The sequence below is a fragment of the Struthio camelus genome, chromosome 8, assembly GCF_040807025.1.
Source record: "Struthio camelus isolate bStrCam1 chromosome 8, bStrCam1.hap1, whole genome shotgun sequence".
NCBI lineage: Eukaryota > Metazoa > Chordata > Aves > Struthioniformes > Struthionidae > Struthio > Struthio camelus.
In genome coordinates, this window is record NC_090949.1 from 29,881,025 (window position 1) to 29,905,738 (window position 24,714).

Below are 24,714 nucleotides of genomic sequence, written 5' to 3' on the forward strand. Positions count from 1 at the left end.
ATGCAGGCTAGCTCTGACCGAAGTAGATGAAATTCTCACATAAGCAACTCCACCAGTAGTGCTGAGGACCAAAAGCCTCCAACTGGGAAACAAGAAAGATCATCGCAATGGGCCAGCGAACCTGTTTTTATTGCATGCTTGCAGGTGTCCATCTGTATTCTGGGTAACCAATTCTCTCTCCCATTAGGAGCTTGACAGGGTAGTCACAGCCACAGAGCAGATTCCTTACAGGGTGAGTATGTCATTACTTTACTACTTGTGCTAGGATCGTGCCAAAAGGTCCCAGCCAGAACCAGAAAATCAGTATGGAACAGCATGCGCTTCCACATTTATTTTTGAAGTAGATTAGTAAAAAAAATGTCTTCTACTTTTCTTACTCTGAAAGAAATGAGTAAGTGGCAGTGAGAAGATCACTTTCCAACTCCCCCCCAACACACACATACACGCATAAGAAGGAATCATATTTCCTGCTTCCAAAACACGTACTTTCAAGGCAGATTACAAGAGTTCATCGTTTAAAGCACATAGCAACTAAGAACAGGAAATACAGAATAATGAAGCTCACTCAAATTGCAGAAGAAACTTTAAGAAGGAGACTTCTTTCAGCCCGACTGGAATTTAGGCTGAACACAAAACCTAAAAATCCAATTCTGATATGTATTCCATGAGGAATTGACTCATATTGACTTAAAAAGAAGCCTGAAATACCAAAAGAGACAGAACTGAATGTAAAACACACGCACGATGATACAAGGGGACTGAAATCACCATTCATTTTAAATAAAGGATAGGGCCTGCTCCCTCTCTCAAAGTACTCATGCTCATACTGCAAGCCTGAGTCCCTGTAACTGAAAGTTCCATTGCAAATTTTCTGCCAGATAGGTCAGCAATCTCCACTTCCTGTTCAAATTGCAATTGAAGGCCAGCAATTAATTTCTACTATTCACATTTTCTCCACTTAAACTACTATTCTTTCTCTCCTTTGAAAGTATGCATATTTTTATAGTCAGTGCTGTCAATCGTTTCTGTGCCTCACACCAGAGTTGGTTACATTCTGGATAGGAGAATGTGGTAAGGTTACTCTCAGGCTTGTCAAAAGCAATATATTCACTTACATCATTATCTTATGAAAAGACTTCCAGGACAATGGAATTCTCCAAGCTCAGAGTCCTGTCCTGCAAGTGGTTTGAAATGATGATCTTCTTGAACGTTACTGAAGTCAAGGTACAATTCTTCACCTGTGAAGGCTTGCACTGTGTCCAGCTATTGCAATGTGTCTTTTTTTTTTCTCCTGTATATATATGCACTTCAAAATGCAATAGCAACTTTAATTACAGCTTTTAATCAGTTAATTTATATGAGCTGAAAAGAAGCATCTTTCAACTCAATGATTAATGGTTAAACTCCAAAGCAGGAAGCAAAAGTTTTCAAATAACCTACCTCTGACAATGCTTAATTTGTGAGGTGAGAGAGGTGGCTTGGGAACGGCATCTTTCTTTTTTTTGGTTGCAACTCCTGTGACACTTCTGTTCTTGAGAACATCTGTTCCCCAAATCATAACCGCTAGATTTTTTGTATACTTTGAATCTCCTTGTGTTACTTGCAGCTGGTGCCATTTCTCCTCATCTACCCAAATTCCACTGCCAAGATGGACCTAGAAGGTAGTAATAATAACAACTTATCTATGGTATGTAGCACACAACAGTATCCAAGTGCTGTAGGAACATTAGTATTAGGTACTATAATAACAGTAATTAGGGCTGAACAAATTTATTTTGCCTGATTCTGAAACTTCTCCAACTCTGTGGGTCAGGGAGTTCAAGTCAACCTCATATATTACATAGTTCCTTTTCCTATTTGTTCTCAATTCTTCTTACTCTCTCCTTTTTTTTTTTTTTTTTTTTTCCTCCATAGCGTATCTCCTGAGACACTATGGTCAGGAGGAGAGTTAGAAGAAAGAAACAGTAAACACATGAAGTATCATATAACTACGCACAGCATACAAACCAAGCAGTTGCACCAACCTAATGTAGGAGCAAGAGAAAAACATTCTCTTTAATATGAAGGCCTCCCTTTGACTGAAACAGACTCTACCTAAAGCATACTCAGAAGGCGATAGTGAGGGAAACTTTTCCTGCGTCCAATCCTATACCTGTTGGCAAAATTTAGCCTGATTCTTTAAACTAACTAGCAGGGTAGAAGGGATTTTGAGAGCTCCAGTATCAGGATAAACAGAGTTTGGAAGTTCTGTAAAACTCAAATTGTGTTGTTAAGTTTGCCTGCTGTAAACAGTTTACCCAGGTGAATACTGTTTTGTGGTAAGGCAACAACACTGCTGCAGCATCACAACCTTTCCATTATCCAGGCACCGGTGGGCAGAGAGATTTCATTCAGGTGGTAGAGTAGGGCAAAACAGGCACTGGGAAATGCAGTGTAAAGCCATTGCAGAGTCTCCAAAAAGAAACTGCTCGAGTCTAGTTGTGCTTATTACCCTTGCTCAGTGTTGGCTATGCTGGGTTGACTGCCACAGAGCTATCCAGTATCTTTATACCAAACTTCCCAATGCACCAGGCTTATTAAGACGGGTGCAGGATAAGACTCTTTAGGCTGGCACAGTGTTATTATTGAGCTGATAAGCCTCCAGACAACCAGGATACTGTCAAGCAAAATCAGGGAAAATGATGCCAATCATCTGCATGGGTCTGACATGATTGCAACCAGTAAGCTCAACTGGACCCAAATTCCGGCCCCGTGCAGAATCACAGAGTATGCTTTGTACCACATACGTCAATGCTCTAAATTCCTGGAGCAGCGTGGACATCTGAACTGCCCCTTGCACACAGAAAACTTTGTCAACTTGTTGATAAACTTCACTCTGTTGGACCCACACTGGCTCAGCATCTGTAGCAAGATAATGCCTGATCTAGCTATTCTTACCACTGATAAGAGTTCAATGCATTGGAAAAGGACAAGATAGAATTTATTTTCAGATAATTCTTTAAAAGTAGAAAATACCAAGCAAATAAACCAATGTATAAATTGAATTTTTATATCCAAAAATCAGGTTTCACAAAATCTGATCAAACAGAGTTTTTTTCTGTAACACTAACACTTTAGCAAAATGTTACTGCCTTCTCATCATTTAAAAAAATCCCGTGAACAAAATTCTGTGGCAAAAGTATATTGGATGATTTGCTTGGCTTAACTGTTTTGCTCTTAGTGTTCTGGTTTTTTACTCCTTTTGTGTGGAATTATGTAAAACTGTACCTGCTACCCATAAGGATCTCAGTAGAACCTCAGAAGTCCCATTAAATTCACTGAAAATTGGAGAAAGCTACTGTAAAATTTTTATAAACCTATAATTTTACTGCCTTTATTTAACCAAACTTCCATTTTCCTTTAAATGCAAAGCTGACTTCATTATTATTGAGGGCTATAGCCTGAAGAAATTTTTTATTGTGACAGCATCCTTCAAAAGTAAGTAGTTAAGTTTAAAAACTTAAATACAAAAATATGCGTGGTCTGGCTATCAGCTACCTCATAAAAATGAATGAAAACCAACTTCCTCAAAGTATAAAAACATAAAGCAAGCTGCCTCTCCTGCAGAAATTTCTACGCTAAGAGGCTTCTAAGAGGCTTTTCACAAGTCCACACGGTATTTAGATTTCATAACAGACAGAAACGGAACTAGCAATAAGCACAACACGAACAGCCTTTTCCTTCTGTCTCTCTTGTTGACCTCTTCATAACTGCTCTAAACATTTACACTTTTTTGGTGCTTTCTACATATTTTGTGAGACAACTTCATTCACAGTGAGCAGTCTGTGCTCAGACATCACCACCTCACAGGTATAACTCAGTTATTTCTGTTCTGATCTTAGAAAAGTCATCTCTAAAAATGAACATCATAATTACGTAGAAAGTAAATAAGATTAGAAACTTTGTGACATGCTACATTTTTGATTTCTGTATTAAATTAATACTAGAGATTGCTCCATTTAATCAAAAACCTGATTCCTCTCTGTTAAGATTAGGGTTTGTCTTTGCTAAAGATCGTCTAGTCTCTTAAGCTAGTGAGCTTCATTTGAAGTTACTTTAAAATAACAAGTTGCAGCAAAAAGTTGCAATGTTCATGTTTCAAATAGATCATCTCATCTTTGAACATGCTTCATTTATTAAAAAGAAGTCATCATTGGCATGAAACACCTATCGTAACAGCAGCTCCATGACAGACAGCCACAGCCACAGAAATCTTATGTCTCTCTTTTCTATTTCTAGCACTGCTATGGCAAGGAACTTAATATTTCCATGTCTCAGTTTACCTCTCTGTAAAACAGGCTTAGTACTGTTCCCTATTACTCCCAAGGCTATGGGAGGTCTACTGTACTCCAGATTCAGAAGTAATTTCTTTCTTGCTGGATGGGACAGATCCTTGGCTTGATGAAATCAATGAGAACTTTACGCCTGATTTCAGCAGCAGCAGGACTAACCTTCAAGCACAGTGCAAAAAACAAGAACAAATTCAAAGCAAGGCTCACCATCGTAACTGTGCTAACACATGCAATAGATTTAAACGTATCTTAGAAGATGAACTTTTTCATTTTTTTGAAATGAACGCCATGCTCTTTTTCAGTAATTCTGTTCTCTCTCTAGACGAGGGAGATTTATCTGCTTGGAGAGAATCCTACTAAGATCAAATCCAATGTCACAAAGCGCAAGGTTTCTAAAAGAGCATTTCAACTACTATGTAGCAATCCACGTCAATAAAGGATTAATGGAAATAAAGGTAGATGAGATATATCTTGAGATAGCTAAAAACCCCCCAAACAGGCAAATGTAAAACAAACTCACATTACAAAAAGAAAGTTAAAGAGATTTTGATATCTGTCAAGACAGAGAAAACTTCTGCAATATAAATGCAAAGAAGCTGACAGCAATGGCAGAAGAAATAAAAGTGTGGAAAAAGCTACATACAAATACTAAAGGACGTGCCCTAGCCCATCTACTGCAAGCAGAAAAAAAGGAGATAAACCAACTCTCATAGCAATACACAGCAAGTTTTCATTGGCAATAATATACACAAAGAGCAAAGTAAATGAAGTATGTTAAATGTACTAGGCAAGAAAAGCTACCTGAACCAAATAGCTGTCAGAATGCCCAGATTATACTATTTGTCACATACGTTTTGTCTGCACAACAATTATGTCAAATTCATCTTCAATAAACAGACATTTGTGTACTCAGTATTGTAACACAGATATGAAAATGTAATATTTCATGCTACTCCATCACTAATTCTGTGATATGTCAGGACTGAAATGGAAATTTCCTCCTAAAAAGGTTCTCCGATTGTGGTACTGAATGCATGTATATCCTGAGAGTCCGGATCTGCACAGGCAACTCTGAAGGACGTATGGTTTTTGTAAAAGAAATACAACGTTAATTTAACGATAACGGCAACAGCTATAAAAGCAGGCCTGGGTGGATGAGCAGACAGTATGTTAAACATGCTGGAGTCTCAAAAACTATCGGTCAGGTATTGATAAACTGCAGCTAGATGGTATCTCAACAAGTTCATAAAAGCATCCAGAAAGTAACACTACTTCAGCTCAGGGGCAACACTCCCAACAAGTTCAAGGAAGCCCTTTTCAGTCCAGGGTTCAGAATTACCTACTGGACTCAAACTTAACAAAAGTGTGAAGGCTTCTCTGTAAAAGGAGTAGAGCGCACTAAAAATATTAAAGCCCTTTTATTAAGATGTATTTCTGTCAGACTGGTGTAACTTTATTGACTTTGGTATATATCTAGTGAATTTATGTACGTCACCAATTTAAGACTCTTCAAAGGTGTTAGTGCATATTTACTAACTATATTTGTTGTCTGGCACAGGATTCAACATTCTTATCACTAAGGATAACTTTCAGTGCTGTTGATATTTGTGCACTTCCATCGTTTTCCTCAATGTAAGAACGTAACTTCGTGAAAACTGAGGAGCTTGCTATAGGCTACTAGCCTTGCAATAACCCTAAGATCATGAAAATTCTGCAAGAAAATCACCTGAAGGACATTTTGTAAACTATTCATGCTATATTTCATTTAAAATACCTTTCCATTCTCGAGAATATACTTGTCCATTACTGGAACAGGGGCAGGATAATACGTTGATGTATTTGCTTCCTCACTGAAGGTCTTCTGTACCTCAGGTTCGGGCTCAATTGATTCTGGTTTTACTTTTTCAAGCTCAATGGCAGGTCCTAGACAGTTAAGAAAAAAGAGCTGTCTGCTATCCCAGAGAACATGAAATAAATCACTTCATCACCCGTGGTTAGCATAAAATATCACATTAGTCATGTTCATTTTAAAGTCAGAAAGGGTCCAAACCAAAATCCTACTTCTGAACATCAATAAGTAAAAGCTGGATCAGTAATTTGGTTTTATAAACATTTTAATATGCTTCATTTTAATTTAATTTGTTTAATTTTATTCTTAATTCATATGGACAATTACAGATATGGATAAGATTGTTCAGTGCACACTAAAGAAATTATGCTATAGCCACACTGACTTTATAAACCAGAAGCAACAGTAGTATTTTTTCAATAAGAATTACTATATAGCTACTTATAAAACTACATAATTTACTGAGGTAATTATAAAAATTATCTATATAGAATTACATATTTAATTAGATAAAAATCTCTTTAAAATCTCTTTAAATATAATAGAGACATATTAAAAAATATTTAGGATGTACAGAAACCCTATAAAGAAAACAGGCATAAGCTACTTATGCTAAGTATCATGCGTAGAAAGAGTATCCTAAGTAAAAAAACACAACAAATTAGAATTTTGATTATCCAATCCCTCCACCACACTGATTTTTATTTTAATGTAATCAACAAAAATTAACCATAGCTTAAACAATAGAATACTATTAAGCATATGTTTGAGACTTCAAAGGAAGATAATTATTTTGCCAGTCATCAGCTTTTCTTTTCCAGATCAAATTTATAAAGTGTTCCTAAAAATGTAAAAGGGTAAAATAAAATAATTTGCAAATTGGATTTCATTATTCCATTAATTACAATGGTTAGACCAGAAGTCTAGTAAGAGTCTAAGGCCCCAAGCCTATTATTATCTCTCACTGAACAGGTCTCTAAGCTCACGATAAGCTCCAATAGTCTCCGAAGCTCCACGCAGGGACAGCAGTTTGTTAACATAGCAAAAGCTGAAAGCTTAGGTCCTGGACACAACAGTAATCACCCATTTCCAGGAGCTGTAAGGGTAACTCACCTACTTGCAAGAACTACAGTGTACCAGGTTGGTGCTGAGAGTGCTGCAGTACTCTAGAGTCCAACCTTGACATCTTCAACAAACGACAAGGTAATTCAATAAGCATATCACCGCCATGGATCAGCATCCCACCTCAGTGTTTGTACATACAGATCAAGCCCTGAATTGATCTAACTCCGCAAGTCAGCCTGTGGCATCAGAACTCATGTCTTGAGTTACATACCTTAAATGTTTCTTGTACATGGAACAATCAAAGCATCCCTTCCTTCTGTGCTGTGCAGTTTCATTTACAGATGCAATAATATCAACATTTCCTTCATTATCAGTGTTTGACATTTATGGTATAGCTTATTCTGCACCTATGTACCAAGTGAGATGTTCTTAGCTATCACCTGACACACTCACAAGGACTAGAAGCTCTCCGGACAACTCAGACGGCCCTATACTGCAGTGCCACAAACAATTTCTTAAGAGCAAACATGGCACAAATAGAGAAATCACAGAAAACAGCATTTGCATTACAATATCATAGTAACCTTAACAAGCACCTATACTATCAATGTATACACAATAGTAAGACCAAAATAGACTAAACTTTCTTTACTTGAGACTGCTAAACTGATGCAGACGGGGGTAAAAACCTTCGTTGATTAAACCATCCAAACTCTCTGCACACGTCTTACGGTTGGCACACTTGAACAAGCAGATACAGTTACATAATTGCCAGCAAGAATTCAGGATGGAGAAACGAACTTTTGGCTGTTACTTTAAGAACGCATTCTTAGGTAAAGTGCTATTTTGAGTTTTCTTTAAATGTAATATTCTTGCACTCTGAGAGACAATTTGAGGAAGATCTCTAAATCCAATTCCTTCTTCCTAGAAGGAAAAGCGTATTTCAGTTTAAACATTTTTACTACTCTCTACTTAGGAGTCTTTTACAGTCTGTTTATAGTAATATATTGACACAGCTGGGATTTGGATTCCAGAGTTCCCCCCAAAAAAATAGCTGATTAAAGTCCACAATAACCACAGCTCTAACAGGCTAAAAAGATCTCTATTTTAATTCATGTTTAATTGCTGAGAAGCCACCAACATAAAGCCTTTAAAACATCTTTTATACTCTAAAAGCCTACTGATTATTTTTCTTCCTGAAAAGAAAGCTACCTCTACCTGGGTAGCCTTCATCTCTACTTTCACTAACTACTAAAGACTGCATTTTCAATACAACGTGTGAATCAGACATGCAACCTGCATTATTGCTTTGCTACTAATGAAAGCTGTGCACCTAATTTACCATGCACCATACTTTAAAAGTTCTCTCTCTGCAGCTCTCGTGCTCTCCATATTTTAAACGTGATGAACGGGCAGGGGCATAAAAATATAAGCCACTGTCTAAAGGCTTAAAAATGGTAGTATTTATTACAGAAGGATCATACGAAAAATTAAGACAAGTCTTAAGAATGCAAAAGGAAAGGAAAGGAAGGTTGCATTTAAAAATCTTCTCCCTTCTGTTAAGTAATGTTTCCCTAATACTTGAGGGGCCAACAACTTCAAAGGCAGTGTAAAGAAGTAGAAGGCTTCCCTTTATCACTTCTTTTTCTCCAAAATACTTCATAGGCTACTCTCTACTTAAAGATTAGTAAATAAACAAAAAAAAAAAATTGGTAAATGAACAGGTCAGTACACTTTTGTTAGCAGCAAGCTGTTTTTCCACATTGTCTACTAGAACTTGCACGGAAACAACAGGAATCTGAGAAGTGTTAATATTTTATATATGGTATTTCCCGTCCTTGTTGTTGATAGAATACTTAGACTTTTTTCAACAGAGAGCTAAAAAAAAAAAAAAAATCTAGAAAACCTTAACAATAGTAATTCCTTAAGTATGTGGTAAGACATGCAAACCCTTTTTCATCCTCTCAACCCTGTTGTCAGTCCCAAAACATTGTAAACTAGATCACTGAAAAGACTGGGGTTAAAAATAACCACTTGGGTGTGGAGAGAGGCAAGTTAAAGAGCAGGTGGCTAGAGCATGGGGAAGAAAGCAAGTACTCCCTAAACGAAGCAGCGAATGAAGGTGAATACACTCTCTGACCTTAGAGAATGCTAATTCTTAACAGTACAACATAAAAATGCATTAAGTGTCAGAGATACACAGAACTACAACCCAACATTATCCCTGATACAGCTTTACTACTTCTGGCCATGCACAACAATACTAAACCGTACAGATCTTACCCTGGAGACAACTACTTTTTTTAAAAAAAAAATTCAAATTCTTTTATTTTGTAATCCAAGGCATATGATTTAATCCTCCAGATCACTCGCCATAAATAAAACTAGGGCAAATTAGTGCCTTGTCTGGTGTGTTAGGATGGAGAAAAACTGCAAAGGCCTATGATCTTGGGGTTTCCTGATTCCCAAGTACATAAAGGGAAAGAGGCCTTGGGGCTGCGCACAATCTTCAGGGAGCTCAGGTGTGGGACGTGGTAACCTCCTCCAGGATAGTGACTATTCTCCCCTCTGCTCTGCTCCTTAGAGCTCTGGGCAACAGCTTCCCTCCTCCAAGCAGTGATTTGTTAGGTAACTGCCTATCAAAATCATAAGAAAGTGTCAATATTTCACAATGAATCAGTATTGACTTCACTGCTTTTCCTCTGCTACTTCCACTGTTAAGGCTTCCTTAAAGCAAACTGCAATTCACTGTCACCGTGTGAAAGGCTGAGAACCCCACTATTCCCACAGCAGAGGCTTAAGTTTTAGTAACAGAGGTGAAGACCCAGGTGTAAAGTAGGGTACACTGACTCTTAACTTTTCACCGAAATCAACATATTGATGGGAAATTAGGAGGCTGAACACTTGACTGAATGTTAGCTCTAGAGGGTGTTCTATATTTGAGCTGCAAGTTTAAAACAGCAACAGGCACGCATTTCCCACAGCTGCAATTCATCAGCACAAAACAGCTGTCATCTCATGCAAAGAAATCAGAAGTCTCGAAGGTGAAAGAGAAATGCAATTAGTTTGCATGAAGTCCAGCCTGCTGTGAGTAAGTTGCATGTAATTTGAAACTCTAGGTTTAAGAGATCACCACAACAACTGAAGATAGATTCAGGATATAATCTATTTTCTGAACAATTTTCACATATTGCTCACATACCCAAACATACCTCATTTCTAAAACTGGAAAGGAAAGGAAGACCATGCTATGGTGCTTTGCATAGAGCACTTTTTTTCACACTATCATAAGACTCTCCAATTTATAACTTGCTGAAGCTGTCTCCCCTGTCTAATCATCCATAAATTTGTATTGATCTTTCTAGAAGCTGGTTGTTTCTCTACTCTTACGAATGTGGCTACAAGGAAAGACCCTAAAATTATCAGCGGTTAACACATCAAGTTGTGACAAACAAACATATAGCCCACAGGGCAAAACTCAACCTTCGTGATCTATGAATAGTTGCATCAAATTCTAAAGGTACCCAGGAGAGAACCTGCCTCCATATTATTCTAATGTTAGGAGCAATAATAACAAGGGATATTTTGGGGAGTTCCTTATACTCGATACTTGACCAAATATATGATTAAAACTAAAAGAAAAATCTTGTCTCAATGTAATCAAGATTTATTATCAGTTGAAAAATGGGTGCCAGACTGATACAACAGAAACTCAAGCCCAATATTTAGAGAGAAGATTCAGCATTTTTCAAGGGTGTATTTTTTTTTTCCTTCTAAGCTCTCCTGTCTCAGCTCAAGTAAAAATGTATCACTCCTTCCTTAAAGTGGAAGAAAGGAGAGAGAATTCAGAGGCCGTCTTCATTTCACTACTGGTCTCACCACTGAGACTGCTGTCAAGTCTACCGACTGAACTGGTATTTTACGCTGTTCAGCCCCATTGCCTACAAACATCTGGCTGGTGCTCCATTCACATAAATTCCAGCTAACTACTTGCAGATGAAGAAACATCTTTCTATCCAAGGAAAATTTTACAAAGCTCAACGGAATCTACTGCCAACCACATCATGTTTTTCAGATTGTGGAAAAATTGCCTGTTTAATTTTATTAAAAAGTTAACTATAACGTTTGTAATAAGTAATGACATTTTAATTATGCGCAGGGTAACAACGATAAGCACTCACAGTCAAACATCCAGTTTAAATCTTCCAGATGCTACTTTGAAAACCTGGCTCCAAACTTGCAGGCACACCTAATGCATGCTACAGCACAGGCACATGCTTCCTCAGATTCAGGTTTGTATGTGAACGGAACTCAGATCCACATGCAAATTTCATGCACTCATTCAAGTCAAGTAGAAGAGCCAATACCCAATTTACATGCAAAAATTAGATTTCCAGATACACAAAGGCAGACATAAGAAACAGCATGCCATTGGATGCACAAATTTTAACCAAGTTTCAATCACCAAGCAAACCTCCTTCAACACACTAGTACCACATTCTAATGGCAAAGAAATATAAATTAGTAGAATATTTGAAGGTATTCCAAGGGTATCATCTTCAATGACAAGGATGAGCTTTTTATTGTCTTTTTTTCCCCCATTTATTCCAACATAATGGTTAAATAATTGTTATAAACAAAAACAAAAGAGCAGTTCAGTCAAGATATTTAAAATTTAAATCCAAATTACATAAACCTGCATTTTGTAACAAGTGTTTATAAAGGGACACTAATTATAAAAAGTTTTTTCATTATGCTTTAACAATCCGTTATTTTTCAAACGGCATGGCTGTTTAAAGCCAATGCTAAAACGTTCTGGAGTATATCACATTCTAATGAGCTACTAAGGAGGAGAGGGGATGGGAAATGTAAGGTAACACACTGTCCGTTATATAACAATAAAAAAAAACCTAACTGAAAGGAATAAAATAAGTTTTACCCCAAATATTCAGTGCACTACCTTTTATTTTTTATTTTTTTAAACTGGAACATATTGGTGTACTTTGCAGATGAAAGTTTATTTAATCTTTTTCAGCATATACTAGAAGTTCAGAGGCCCTTTAAAATACAGCTGTTTAAAATGGAACTCTTGATTCAACCATACCAGCACAAAGACCTCTGCTATCATTAAAGAAAAACTCAGAAGTACACATCATACAAATTCGACATATATCGTACAGCCGTAGCAGAAAACCCTTTTAACATTCAATGTCCGGTTTAACAACCACTGCTTCCTTCAAAAATGTTTCCATTACTATTGATCACACTTCCAAAATTCATTAAAACTAGTCCCGTTTAAGTCCAGCACTTACCACTACCTAGTCTTAGAAGCAGTACATCCTGTAGTCTCCTGTTCAAGTCTCTGAGCTCTTTCATTTCTGACACGAGCGCCCCATACTCCTTTAGCTTCTTTGCCTGTTGCACAAGCTGTCTCCGAGTTCTCTCAAGCTCCTGTTGAATGTGTCTCATTTCTTCTTGCTGCTGTTGATAACTCCTCAGCAATTCTTCATACAGAACCCGAGGAACTACAGCATCGTCCATGTTGTTCATGCCTTCCGAAGTCTCCATAAAAGCTTCCTCAGGGCTGGAAGTATTACCGAGACTCATCCCATTTTGTTTTTCAAGGCGAGCAACAACTGCTTCAATACTTTTGTGTGTACCTTCACTTTGTTTCCTCCCATCTTGTCTCTGCATGTTACAATAAAAAAAAAAAAATTAGAAGAGTGATATGTAATACAAACTAAAATTTTAGACTTGTGGATGGTTAAGATTTATTATTCCAAAAAAGCAAGACAAAGTCTGCCTGCAAAAATGTTTTGCCTAACAGATTATGGAGACATACACTGTAACTATTATGCACTCATAATTTAGCTAAGTGTACACACAAACTTCTGAAGCAGTTAGTGGCCTTTTTTTCTGCATTTGTGCAACATTTGCAAGCACTGTGTGTTATAGGTCACTTGATTCTACATATGAAGATAACCTATTTCTTAAGGAAAAAAAAAAAAAAGTGGATCTGGATCTACTCCTTTGACATTTACCCCTAACATTCAGATTGCCTACAACAGTGGGATTTTCTGGTAACTGAAAGAAAGAATCAATTATGTGTTGTTTATCACCTGTAATTACACCAGAGAAGAAAGGAGGATAAAGCTGTTTTATGCACAGAGGGCTTGTACTTCCCAAATTTTGGGAGACAAATCCTTCTCCAACTATTCCTGTAGTACATTCACCCAAATGCCTGATGAAAGCGACTGAATTTAACACTATCTACAAAAGAGGGAATTGAAAATATAAAAGTTGGAGACAGAATTTATCATCTAGTCTCATCTCCCTGATGAACTGATTCATTCTATATTAGTACTGCATTGCAGAGGATTCATTTCCTGCGAACTATCAGAAATTTACCTTTGGTCTTCTGCACAAAATCCAAACCCTATACAAATAAAAGCATACATCTTTTAAGGGGCTTAGATGGCGATATTAAAATGTAACAGCATGGGTAAAAGTCTCTAAGTTTTTTTATTAGCCAAATATGGAAAAAGCATTTGAACTTCCAAGCAACTGCAAGAAAGCAAATGGAGCTCATAGGTTAGAGACAAGAAGCTGACACTATCAATTCCCATACCACAATATCCATGAGTAATGTGGCAGAAAATGAGATTATTTGATGTTACGCCTGCTCCAGGCATGCTCTAAAAAATGCTGGCCCACCATAAAGAGATGTACTGGTATCATTCCTGCAGCTGCAAAACACATGAAGCCACAGAGCAGTATTTTATTCTGAAGGTTGGCAAACTTTTAAAGAAATCATTTGATATCAAAAAAAAAAATACATTTACATAGTGGGTTTTTGGCATCTTTACCTAAAAAGGCAACTGGCAGTTATAAAGGAGGGATGCAGTCTTGTCAGTTTGTCTTCTCACCCACTGTTTTATTTGGGAAATCTCATAGCACCCCTTTCAATTCCAAACAAGCAGAGCGCAACAGGTCACAAGTGCCACTGAGAACAGCTGCTCAACATTCATATAACGACTGACTTTTAAAGCATTCTGGGCCAAAGTCAAACAGCATCATTCAAAAAATCTCAAACCGTAATTAAAGTGTGCAGACGGTATAAAAAGAAAAATGATCGATCGCACATGAATCTGGTTTTTGAAAAGCTCATCTGTAAATCAATTCAGAACTCTCACCCTTACCCCATCCTCCCCCACAGTTTGACCCAATTACACCAAACATAATGTTTTTAGGGGATCAAAGGCAGGCCTGGAATTCTCAAGCTATGACATCTGCATATGCCCCAAGCACTTCCAAAAAAAAAAAAAAAGAAAGAAAAAAGAAAAAAAAAAAGGAAAGACTTCAGTACCTTACTGTGTCTAAGCTCCACATCTTCTTCCCCATAATCTGTAACCTCCCCAGCTTCTTCTACGTGATTGAGAGAGAGTTTGGGGATTTTAATTTTCTTCTGCATCACACTGTTCTCAAGGTCAGTTTTGTCTTCTAAAACGTATATTAAAAATAAAATTTTGTTACATTAATCAGTGCTCTTACTTCCGAATGCTATATAACTTAGGCAAGATCAGTTTAAAAACTCCCATGCTTCAATACATTGATAATACTATGGATCAAATTAATCCAGGGCGTAACTCAACTGATATCCACTGACAATTCTAGAGTTTCAATAGGGGATCAATCTGGCCATACACAAGAGTAAATATTCTAAAATGCCAAGGTAAAATGTGAGAGTGATCAAATGTGTCAATGACTAACTACTACTATCACCAAAATAAGAGTTAAAGATGCTGTAAATCAGACAACTTCTTAAAAATTGTCTATATTACTTTAAATTATGTTTACCAATAATATTTTCACATCCACAATCTGTTGCAGCAGTTCAAATTCTGCTTAAGTTTAAAGTGAAAGTGAATTTCGTAATTCATCCTATGCTCTAACCATCATCTGTCAGCAGTAAAGACCTATTTGCACACATGGCAGAGTCCGGTGTTCTGCAAAGAGCAGGGCTGGAAAAGGGGATGGTGCAGGACACACTGAAGAGGCATTAGCGAAAAGCTGCATACAGAGTGGATCTGTACCACAATTACTATGCTATCCCTATTTCACTAGTTAATGGTCCTAACCCTTGGCCTTCAGACATACAAAACCAATAAACGGTCATATTGATCTCTGAATCACAGGAAAAAAAAAAAATCAAGTAAAATGTTTTTTCCAGCCTGAAAGATTGTGAAATATGTCCAAATTAAGTATTTCAAAAACATTACTCTGCAATAATGTTTGAAAGATTCTAAATATTTCTGAAAAGGTGCAGAGAAGAGAGAATCAAGAGTCTAGGCTCCATAAATGTACATTTGATCTTGAAAACTCTAGCAGAGCAGACAACATCTTAATAGATTCACAAGCTTAGCTACATGTTGCAAGACATTCACAAGGAGATACACATTTATATTCTGAAGTGTTGTATTTGTACATTGAAAACTTATGAATAAGAAAACATTTTGAGTCTTCTTATCCACCAGCAAACTGTAATCCAGGAAATGTCCCATGAATATTTTTGAAAGTGAATGCGAGGATGCCATTTGTGAGTGCTTAGTTGCATTGACTTTTACTTTCTCAAATTAGCATCTCTCCACAGGACCTCAAAATGGTTAGTGTTGACAGTGTAGAAAAAGGAAACAAAGGTAAATCACTGTTTAATGAGGAGCAAGACATTCATTAGAAATGAATTACACAGATGAATGCAATTCATTTTGTTACAGATAGAAACGGATATCTTGCAGGCAAATGGTGATATTACAGCCTAAGGCTGTGTAAAGACAATAGGCACAGAACACGCAGAATAAGACATTAGACAACCTGAAATGAAATGCAGATGGTAGCAATAAATACTGAGACAGATGCAAAAAGAAACAAATAAACAACAGAAAACAACTAGGCTTATTTTAGATCGTTCTCCATTCCCCAGAGCACCATGGATGCTTACTGCGGCTAAACAAAAAGGCAATTCAACTGTTTACATTTGAAAAACTACCTTTTCATTTATCTGAAAAATGTAGGTGTGTCAGAAGAGTGAGTTAGCCCACTTCTACTCTTCAGAGAATAGAGAGGAAAATTAGAGAGCCCTGAATTAGATGGACAGCAAAAATGACTTCAAAAAATTATGAAGGAGAGGCTGATAGAATAAACAAACCCATACTGAATGAAAAACAATTAAAACATTTTTCTGTGACTATATATTTTGGGGCATTTGATAGGTTGATGGCTCCTTTGCTAAAACGTGTTCTGATATTTCCGTAGAGGAAGGAGGTGTGCGCATGCATACCACAGAGCCAGCTTCTCTAGACTGCTTTGTCAAATCACCTTCCACAAAACCTGCAGAAGAAGCACTTCTACAGTTAAAGAACACAGATCAGTTTCTATGGGCCAAAATAACCCTTGGCCTCTTAATAAGACGGATACAATTCATCCACTTCACACAGTTATCAAAATTGTCTGCTGGCAACTACCTTATGCTCAAAACTAGCCGGAACGTCATGCAAACTGGAAGCTGACACTAGTCAGCCTTCTCCACCGCCAGAGAAAAGTCTTGAAATACTCCTGGAAAGAGCTCAGAGAGAGTAAAAGTACGTGCAGATTACAGTGAAAGTCAGCAGATACTTTCTGACAAAAAGAACAAACATTAAAATAAAAACAATTTGGAAGAACAGAAATATTTATCTCTTCATTTGGGCTTTTTTTTTTTTTAAGTCAATTTATAAAGGTTACGAACAGGTTTAATACCCTGAACAACAACAAAAAGAAAATATTTAGTTTGGAGTCTAATAAAACAATGCAAACGTATCTGAATTCTTGTCTCCTCTCCCCTCCCAATTTCTCAGTTTGACCATGAAATCGACATTTGCCAAACTTTACTGGTGGACTGAAGGTAGACGTTTATACATTTGCTAACCAATACTTAATTTGTAAATTATTAGTGTCTAACTGTCAACACGGTTCTCTCCGTCATATTTTGCAAATCTTTTCAGTTGCTTTTTACATTTTACTGCTTCTCCTGTAAATGAACCTGTAAGTTGAAGAAAGGAACTCATTTTTCCACATAAAATTTGAAGAAACAATGTTAAAAATGAGTTTACATAAGTTAAAGCTCAGGAAACTTCAATTTATTCAACCAACAACTTTATGTTTGTCTGCCTTCCAGTATCAGTACATAAAATATTTTGTTACATATGCTCTGCTCTTTCTAGGCCTATTTATACTTAATGCAATTGATCCAGTGTATTGAATATGAAAAGGCTTTTTTCTTTTTTGAAGTGTATTTCTAAACTCTTGTCTTCCACATTAACTGCAAAAACAGCCAGAAAAATCTCATTGTGAATTTGAGGATAATGCTGGAATACTGTCTGTTGTTCAGTAAATATTAATGGAATTGGGGTTGGGGGGGAGGACGCACAGCAGAGAGGGGAAGACCAGGGGAAGAGAAATAACGAACACGCATTTAGAGCTGTTCTTATTAGGACTTTGTCTCTGTTGTGCTAGGCTACAAGGGACATGTGCAAAACAGGAATCCAGCAAGAAGTAAAACATGCACAATTTTCAACCAGGAAAAAACTAGGATATGAACCAAATGGCTGGACAAGCAGAAAATCAGGGCCCCGAAGCTAGACAACCTACTAGGAGTTGTAAGGGCAGTCCTAGAAATGCTGTAGTTCAGAGCTTTGTTTTGTAATGACAATGTGAATCATTTGCCCAGACTTTGATCCCAGTTATTCCAACAGTGCTACAAGTTAAAAAATTATATCTCCTCTTAGGTGGTCATGATCAAATTGTCACGAAAATGTGTCTATTCCTTTTTCTATATATGGAATCAGTGATTCAGTAATATGGCTGCTGAGAACTAGTACATAACACACCTAATTAGGTACCTCTAACAAAATAAACGGGGCCAAACCCTGGTACTGGATATGGGGTTCAAGAGATAGCTTAGAGGATAAGTATCATTCACCTCCATGCGGCCATCTACCAAAGTTGTTCAGGTAATACAGAAAAAAGTGAGTTGCGGAAAAAGCTCAGAGTGGCTGGGAGACGTTTGGACTCTGCAGCGCTAAAAAACAATGGCACTAGAGAATCTATATCAACTAGGAAAGGATAAACTGTTCCTGGAATGTTTTCTTCAGTCAAGACTTCATTTTAGTGTCAGACTGGGTGGATATGGGCCAAAAGGTAATAGCTCTAAGTCTAGAGAGGCGGAGAACTGAGGCAGACAAAGCGAATTTGACGGAGCAGGAAGTCAGCTGGTTACATTCAGTAAAAATATGCTAGTGCTCTAAAATATGCTAGTGCATCCATCCTGACATGTAGAGTAAATATATGGAAAGCTCAGTGCCTCCTCAAAACATTCCTTACTTTAAAATTTTGAAGTAAGGACTGAATAAAATAATCCTTTCAAAAAAATAGTTCAAAAGTTGTTTTTTCCACCTTTGGAGTAGGAGTTGGAAAACTAGAGAAAGAAAGCTCTGCAGTCCAAGTAAATGAGAGATGGCAGATCTGGGATCTGTCCAAATAAGGGGCTTGGCAGTGCTATAAATCTTACAATACTAAAAAGGAGCGAACCTTGAGCAAAATTTGTCCTTCCCTTAAGCCCTCAAAAAATTCCATCCCTTGTGAAAATGATATACTGACAGTTCAAAAAACTTAACATCAACCCTTCCTATTTTTAGGTACATAACCAACACATACGGGCAACACTAGTACAAAATTCCCCCCATACTGCTGTACTAAGTTGCCTTACTACTAATTTAGACAGGTGGCTTCTACAGAGCAGAGAACATTTACCTCTGTACCACTTAGAACGCACACTTAAGATGAAAGATGCTGAAAAACAAAAACAAAAAACCTGCAACCAAAGGTATACTTGGCCCTTCAAAACAGAAATACTCGAAAGAAGCATAACAGGGCATGGATTCCCAACTGCCACTTAAACACAAATAAACAATAATCAATATTGCTGTGACTGAGAAGGTAAACAGCATGATAAAACAAAAAAGCCAGCTAGTTTACCTGAAATTGGACCCCAAAAAAATCATAAATTGCTTTTTTAGCTAATTTATCGCAGACATCAAAGAGGAAGGACTTTGACAAGAAGAACAGAAGAGATTTAATAAAAAGGTAATGATCCTGCAGACTCAGAAGGTGTTCAAGATACTGAGTGAGAAAAACACTTCCTGCAAAAAGCTTCTTCAAGCTAGAGCACACTGAGATTAAGATCCCTACCAAAGCAGAAGAAAAACAGAATGACAGTAACAGACAACACTGGATAATGAACGACAGTATAAACGTAAAGGTTATTTGAAGAGAACAGGTGCCAAACTTGATGCAGTTGAAAAAGGAGATGCCAAAGATGGATTCAACAGGGTGTTGGCACAGACAATTTACCATTCCAAAAATATAATTTACTATATTGTTCTGCACTATTTTGCAGACTTGAGGAGAACTTTGTTGGAAGGACAGAGGAAAGGGGTTTATGGAAATAAAGACAGGCTACAGGGAAGACACATACTTAAAGTATGCTTAGCTGGGCAGAAAGGTAAGGCTGGGAGTAAGGAGCGAAGAGGATAGGGAAGTATAAGAGACATCCAGAGTTATGGGTGGAGAAGGACAGAAAAGACGACAGATTTTCTTCTCCCTTCTAAAAACAAGAGAAAAGGATAGAAATAGTAGGAAGTAATTTAGGTCATCCTAAATTTCAGCTGAAAGAAAGATTTCTGTACAAGGATGTCATACAGGGAAGCAGAAAAACAAATCTGAGTAAGTGAGAAAAATTAGGAATAGAAAGGCAAAATTGAGAGTTGCCATCCTCTGAGTGGGCAACCCCAAGAAATTTAAGAACCAGACAGACGTGTCACACTTCCGCAGAAAGAGGAGAAAAGGATGACCCACAACCAGTGATTAGACCAGAGAATGTTTTCAAGTACATAAAGAAGAGTGTTCTCAAAGTCAAGGAAGAACAGCATATAAAGCAACAACAGTGTGATAAACAAGGCCAACAAGCAGCCAAAAACAGGTAAAGGTGAAGACATATGCTCTTCAGGAATGGGTCAAAAGGCTGTTAAATCTTCTAAGGTAAATTTCAATTAAGCATAAAGAATAGAAGCCAGACTGAAAATAATTCTTAATGAAATTGAGAAAAGGCAAGACAAAAAATCATATTAAGTTACTGTTTGACAGGTTTGGAAATAATGGGTAAAAAGGATGATGTGCTGGAAGTCTGACTTAAGACTGCTCATGGCAGATGGAGAGCAAGGCACGCTTATTTTGTGCAGAGATGCTAAAGGACAAAGAGGGAGATTAGCAAGCAGAACTCCTACCAGAGGATGAATAACATAAACAATTTCTATGTCTTAAGTTCTATCTGAAATCCTACATCAAGATCAACTATCCTTAATTAATATTTAATACAGTAATAGAGATACACTCACAGAGCATGGACCTGCTTCTGTTCTCGGAGTCTCAGCAAATTCACTATACCAAAATTCTGATGTCTGCTACTGAAGGAACAAATTTTCAGGTCCAAACGCACACCTTTTCCTCTAGTAGAGCAACAAAGATACTCAGCTTACTACTGTTAAGACTGTCAATTTATCAATGTGCATCCTCATGTGAAGTCAATTTTCTGGAAAATATGACAACACTCAAGTGTTGGGTAACTTTCTCCTTTTAGATGTCCTTATTTATCAGCAGAGTACAGATCTATAATCCAAGCACTAGCCCAGGTGTCATTTATACTTGTGCTGCAATAAAAATTGAAATGTATTCATCTTTCTTGCTTCCCTTTAGTAACACAAAATGAATTTCTTGCTTAAAAGTTAATATAAAGTCTTTCCAACAATTATTAACCAAAAGCAACATGGCTCCATACTGGAATTCTGATATAAATAATTACTATAGAGGCATGAATCATCTTTTTTATTCTTTATCAGCAGAACTCTTCCTTCCATTTAAATTTATAGCGGCATTAGAATGGTGTGTTTGTCTGCAGCAGAAATTGATGAAACTGTAAGATCAAGGAAAGAAAAGACATTAGGTTGAGAAAAAGGAAATCAAGCTCTTTACTAGACTGAGGATAGCTTTAATCCTGGATCCAATATTTACTGAAATGCTGACCTTGAATAACTCAACCTCTCCGTCTCAGTGTCCCCCTCTACCTCACAGAAGTGCAGATAGCTAATATTTGTACGATACTCTGAACATGTTGAACATAAAGGATTATAACCATTATGGAGCAACTGTCTTAACCCTTACTGAAACAAAATAAAATATTACCATTAAATTAAAAGAATCTAAAACCTTGAAAACAAGTAGGATGTTAAAGTCTTATCTTCTAAATCTCTCTTCTGCATCTATCTATGAAACTCAGTGATGGGAATTATTTTTCAAACATTTAAACATGCTTAATATTGTATAAAAACTGTTTACTATTAAAGCTATTTCCTTCTTTAAAAGTACATTTAAAGAGATCATTTTCTCAATTACGGATAGATACAATTGAATAGTCTGGCTGCTTTGACTGGTCAGTCTCAACTACACTGAAAAAATTATATGAGAACCAAACCCTGATTAGGATTTCCTGATCACAAAATGCCACAAAGCAACGGAGATCCTGCTTAACAGTCATGCAGGCAAGGCAGATTACAGAGCACCATCCCACAGGGAACTCTCCAGGAAGCCTCCAAAACAGTCTCTGCCAAATGAGTGAATTTGCTAGGGGAATAGCATGTAGGTTAATGTGTTTTCGGAGTTCACGTACAAAATTTACAGTGTGGTTCATACTGTATTAGTTTTAAAAGTTTTCTTAAAAAAATTTTTTTATTGACTGGCACTTAGACAAGCCACTGGAAAAATGTTTTACAGTCACATTAAGAAAATAAAAACATTAACTTAAATTTGTTCCCCTTTTCACTCCCCTGCAAACATCAGTGTATTTTAATTAGTAAATGCTATACTACCTTCAAAATCAGTGTTAATAAAATCCTGAAATGTATACTTTTTTGTATCATAGTTAAGCTTAACAAAAGTTATGCTTGTAAATATTGTATATGTGGTGTAACATACGTATAAATAGCAGGAGAAATAATAGTCACAGTGCAGGTGACTTGTATGTCTTATTTGTAAGAATAAATAAATAAGTGACTTCTGACCATTAGTGTGAGCCAAAAGATAGAGGAACACGCAGGTCACTTGAGTTGGGTTTAAGATTGGGGGAAAAAAAAAAAAAATCATTCCAGCGTTAAGTGCACAGATACCCTAAATGAAAGAATAGAATCTTCTCACATAGATGAAGCCCAGCTTTTAAATTCCTTTTTATTGGCACTTTATCCCACTGATGAGATATAGCAATCAGCACTATCAAAAGGGTTACTCCAAGGCACTGCTTACGAGCTACAATTGTAAAAGTTCCAAAAATTTTTGCTGCTGCCATTTAGCTTTGCGCTAAGGCGCCAAATTAAGGCCAAAACGCTGAACAAACAGAAATGAAGAAAAATAATGCCTTTTTATAAGCCCTTCGTATCTCAAATATTTTTGTTCCTACATTAGAATTTTTAAGAAAGGGAAAAAAACTTTATCTTTAAATTGTTTCAAATAAGCCTCAAACAGATCAAACACCGAATGAGGTGTGAAATGTAACTTTAAATATTTTTTCTCAATACTACTACACTTACTTTCAGGATTATATCTGAGAGCGTGATGAGGTTACTCTGTGACATACACGCAAAATGATTTGGTGAACCCATGCATACAGCCAGAAGATCTTTAACCTGGTAAAAAAGTAACACAGCAGTAGCATGCTTGTTAAGAATCTGACAAAGTATGCCACGCACCTCAAATATCACAGCAGAAAAAGTAAAGCGGCTACGAAAAAAATTAGATCATATTTGGAAGAAGGTTACTTCAGTAGCACCCAACCTGCAAGGCAGGCTGCTTAGTTTCTCTCAATGCCTGGAGTTAACCTGGAGTACTACATCCAATTCTGGGCTCCCAAGTTTGAGAGAGACATGGAGCTACTGCAGTGAGTCCAGTGAAGGGCTACTAAGATGATTAAGGGAAAAGAGCATCTCTCATACAAGGAGAGGTGGAGAGAGATGGGACTGTTTAGCCTGGAAAAGAGAAAACTGAGGGGGGATCTTAGCAATGCATTTAAATACCTGAAGGGAGGGTGTAAAGAGGACAGGGCCAGACTCTTTTCAGTAGTGCCTAGTGATAGAAGAATATGTAACGGGCACAAATTGAAACACAGGAAGTTTCCACTGAACATAAGGGAAAATTTTTTAAGTGGGAGGGTGACTGAACACTGCAACAGGTTGCCCAGAGGTTGCAGAGTCTCCATCCTTGGAGATATTCAAAAGTCATCTAGGCAGGGTCCTGGGCAACCTGCTCCAAGTGACAGAGGGAGCTGGACTGGATAATCTCTAAAGGTCCCTTCCAACCTCAACCGTTCTCTGATTCTGTGACTGCAGAGGGCCATTCATATGGCAAAGCCCAAAGCACACATACAGCAGATATATACAGCAGACACGTACTGTTAGGAAGAATTGGGCTTAGTGCTCAAGGGCAGCAGCACACCCAACTTAGTCCATAGGTACTCCATATCTGTCCCAGGAAAAAAGAAAATAAAAAAAAAGGCCTGTGAGGAGCCACTACTACTACCAGATAGATTCACACAGCCTCCTTCTGGCAGTTCTTGATCCAGGGCAACGCTTATGAAAACACAAAAAGTGGCTGTAGGCTTTTTAATATTTTTCTGGTGCCTTTTCTTTTGACCAGAAAGAGGCTCAAACTCCTTCTGAGAAGCTGTCTACTATTTTTGTATTCTCCATGAGATAGACCATTAACACGGCACCTCAACAAAACTGCTGTACAATGCAGCCCTTGTCTGCTGAGCTACATTTTCCATTCAACAAGAAAATAAAATGATTCCTTTATTACTATATAACATTATTTGCCTATTAACCAGATGCGGAACTGTTATGGCTCAACATATTCATTCTAATATGCCTTCTATGGGTCAATTGTCTGTAACTGCCTTATTAAGGGTTAATGTTTCTGGTTTTAGCCTTACTCTTTGGCTAAACTTTCTGAGAAAGTCTAAGGTTCCTAAACTAACACTGTTACATGCCACCAGTATCGACAGTTCCCAATCATGCACACAGAGGCAAAAGAAAAGCTGTACAGCTGCTCTATCGCTCTGCTCTACTACTACTATATATTACTTATTACTGAAGCATTACAAAGAAAATGGTATTCATCTCTGCAACATAAAAAGTCTATCACAATTAGCTGATTTTCTGAGCATGGCAAAACACTTTCTTCCTTCCTTTTTTTTAAATCTGTGACACATTTATAGCAATAGCTATAAATGTTGCTCTGTAGCCACACTAATGGTTCTCACAGGTGTACAGG

At 37.2% G+C, this 24,714-nt stretch overlaps 2 protein-coding genes across 11 annotated transcripts in view; both read right to left on the reverse strand.

Annotated features, from left to right (window-relative positions):
• AGBL4 (AGBL carboxypeptidase 4) overlaps nt 1-24,714 on the reverse strand; it is a 964,275-nt gene that overhangs the window by 357,212 nt on the left and 582,349 nt on the right. The window lies entirely within an intron of this gene.
• Nucleotides 1-24,714, reverse strand: part of BEND5 (BEN domain containing 5) — a 31,082-nt gene that overhangs the window by 2,691 nt on the left and 3,677 nt on the right. The window contains exons 2-7 of one of the 6 annotated variants that reach the window (XM_068953097.1): nt 22,977-23,072; nt 16,767-21,310; nt 14,612-14,745; nt 12,558-12,933; nt 6,106-6,254; nt 1,441-1,654 (exon numbers count right to left, since the gene is read on the reverse strand). In XM_068953097.1, coding sequence (XP_068809198.1) covers nt 1,441-1,654; nt 6,106-6,254; nt 12,558-12,933; nt 14,612-14,716 — 844 coding nt within the window. In that variant the 5' untranslated portion in view covers nt 14,717-14,745; nt 16,767-21,310; nt 22,977-23,072. Of the gene's footprint in view, nt 1-1,115; nt 1,307-1,440; nt 1,655-6,105; nt 6,255-12,557; nt 12,934-14,611; nt 14,746-16,766; nt 21,311-22,976; nt 23,073-24,714 lie in introns of all 6 variants that reach the window. The other 5 variants (XM_068953092.1, XM_068953093.1, XM_068953094.1 and 2 more) reach the window with 5 other exon arrangements.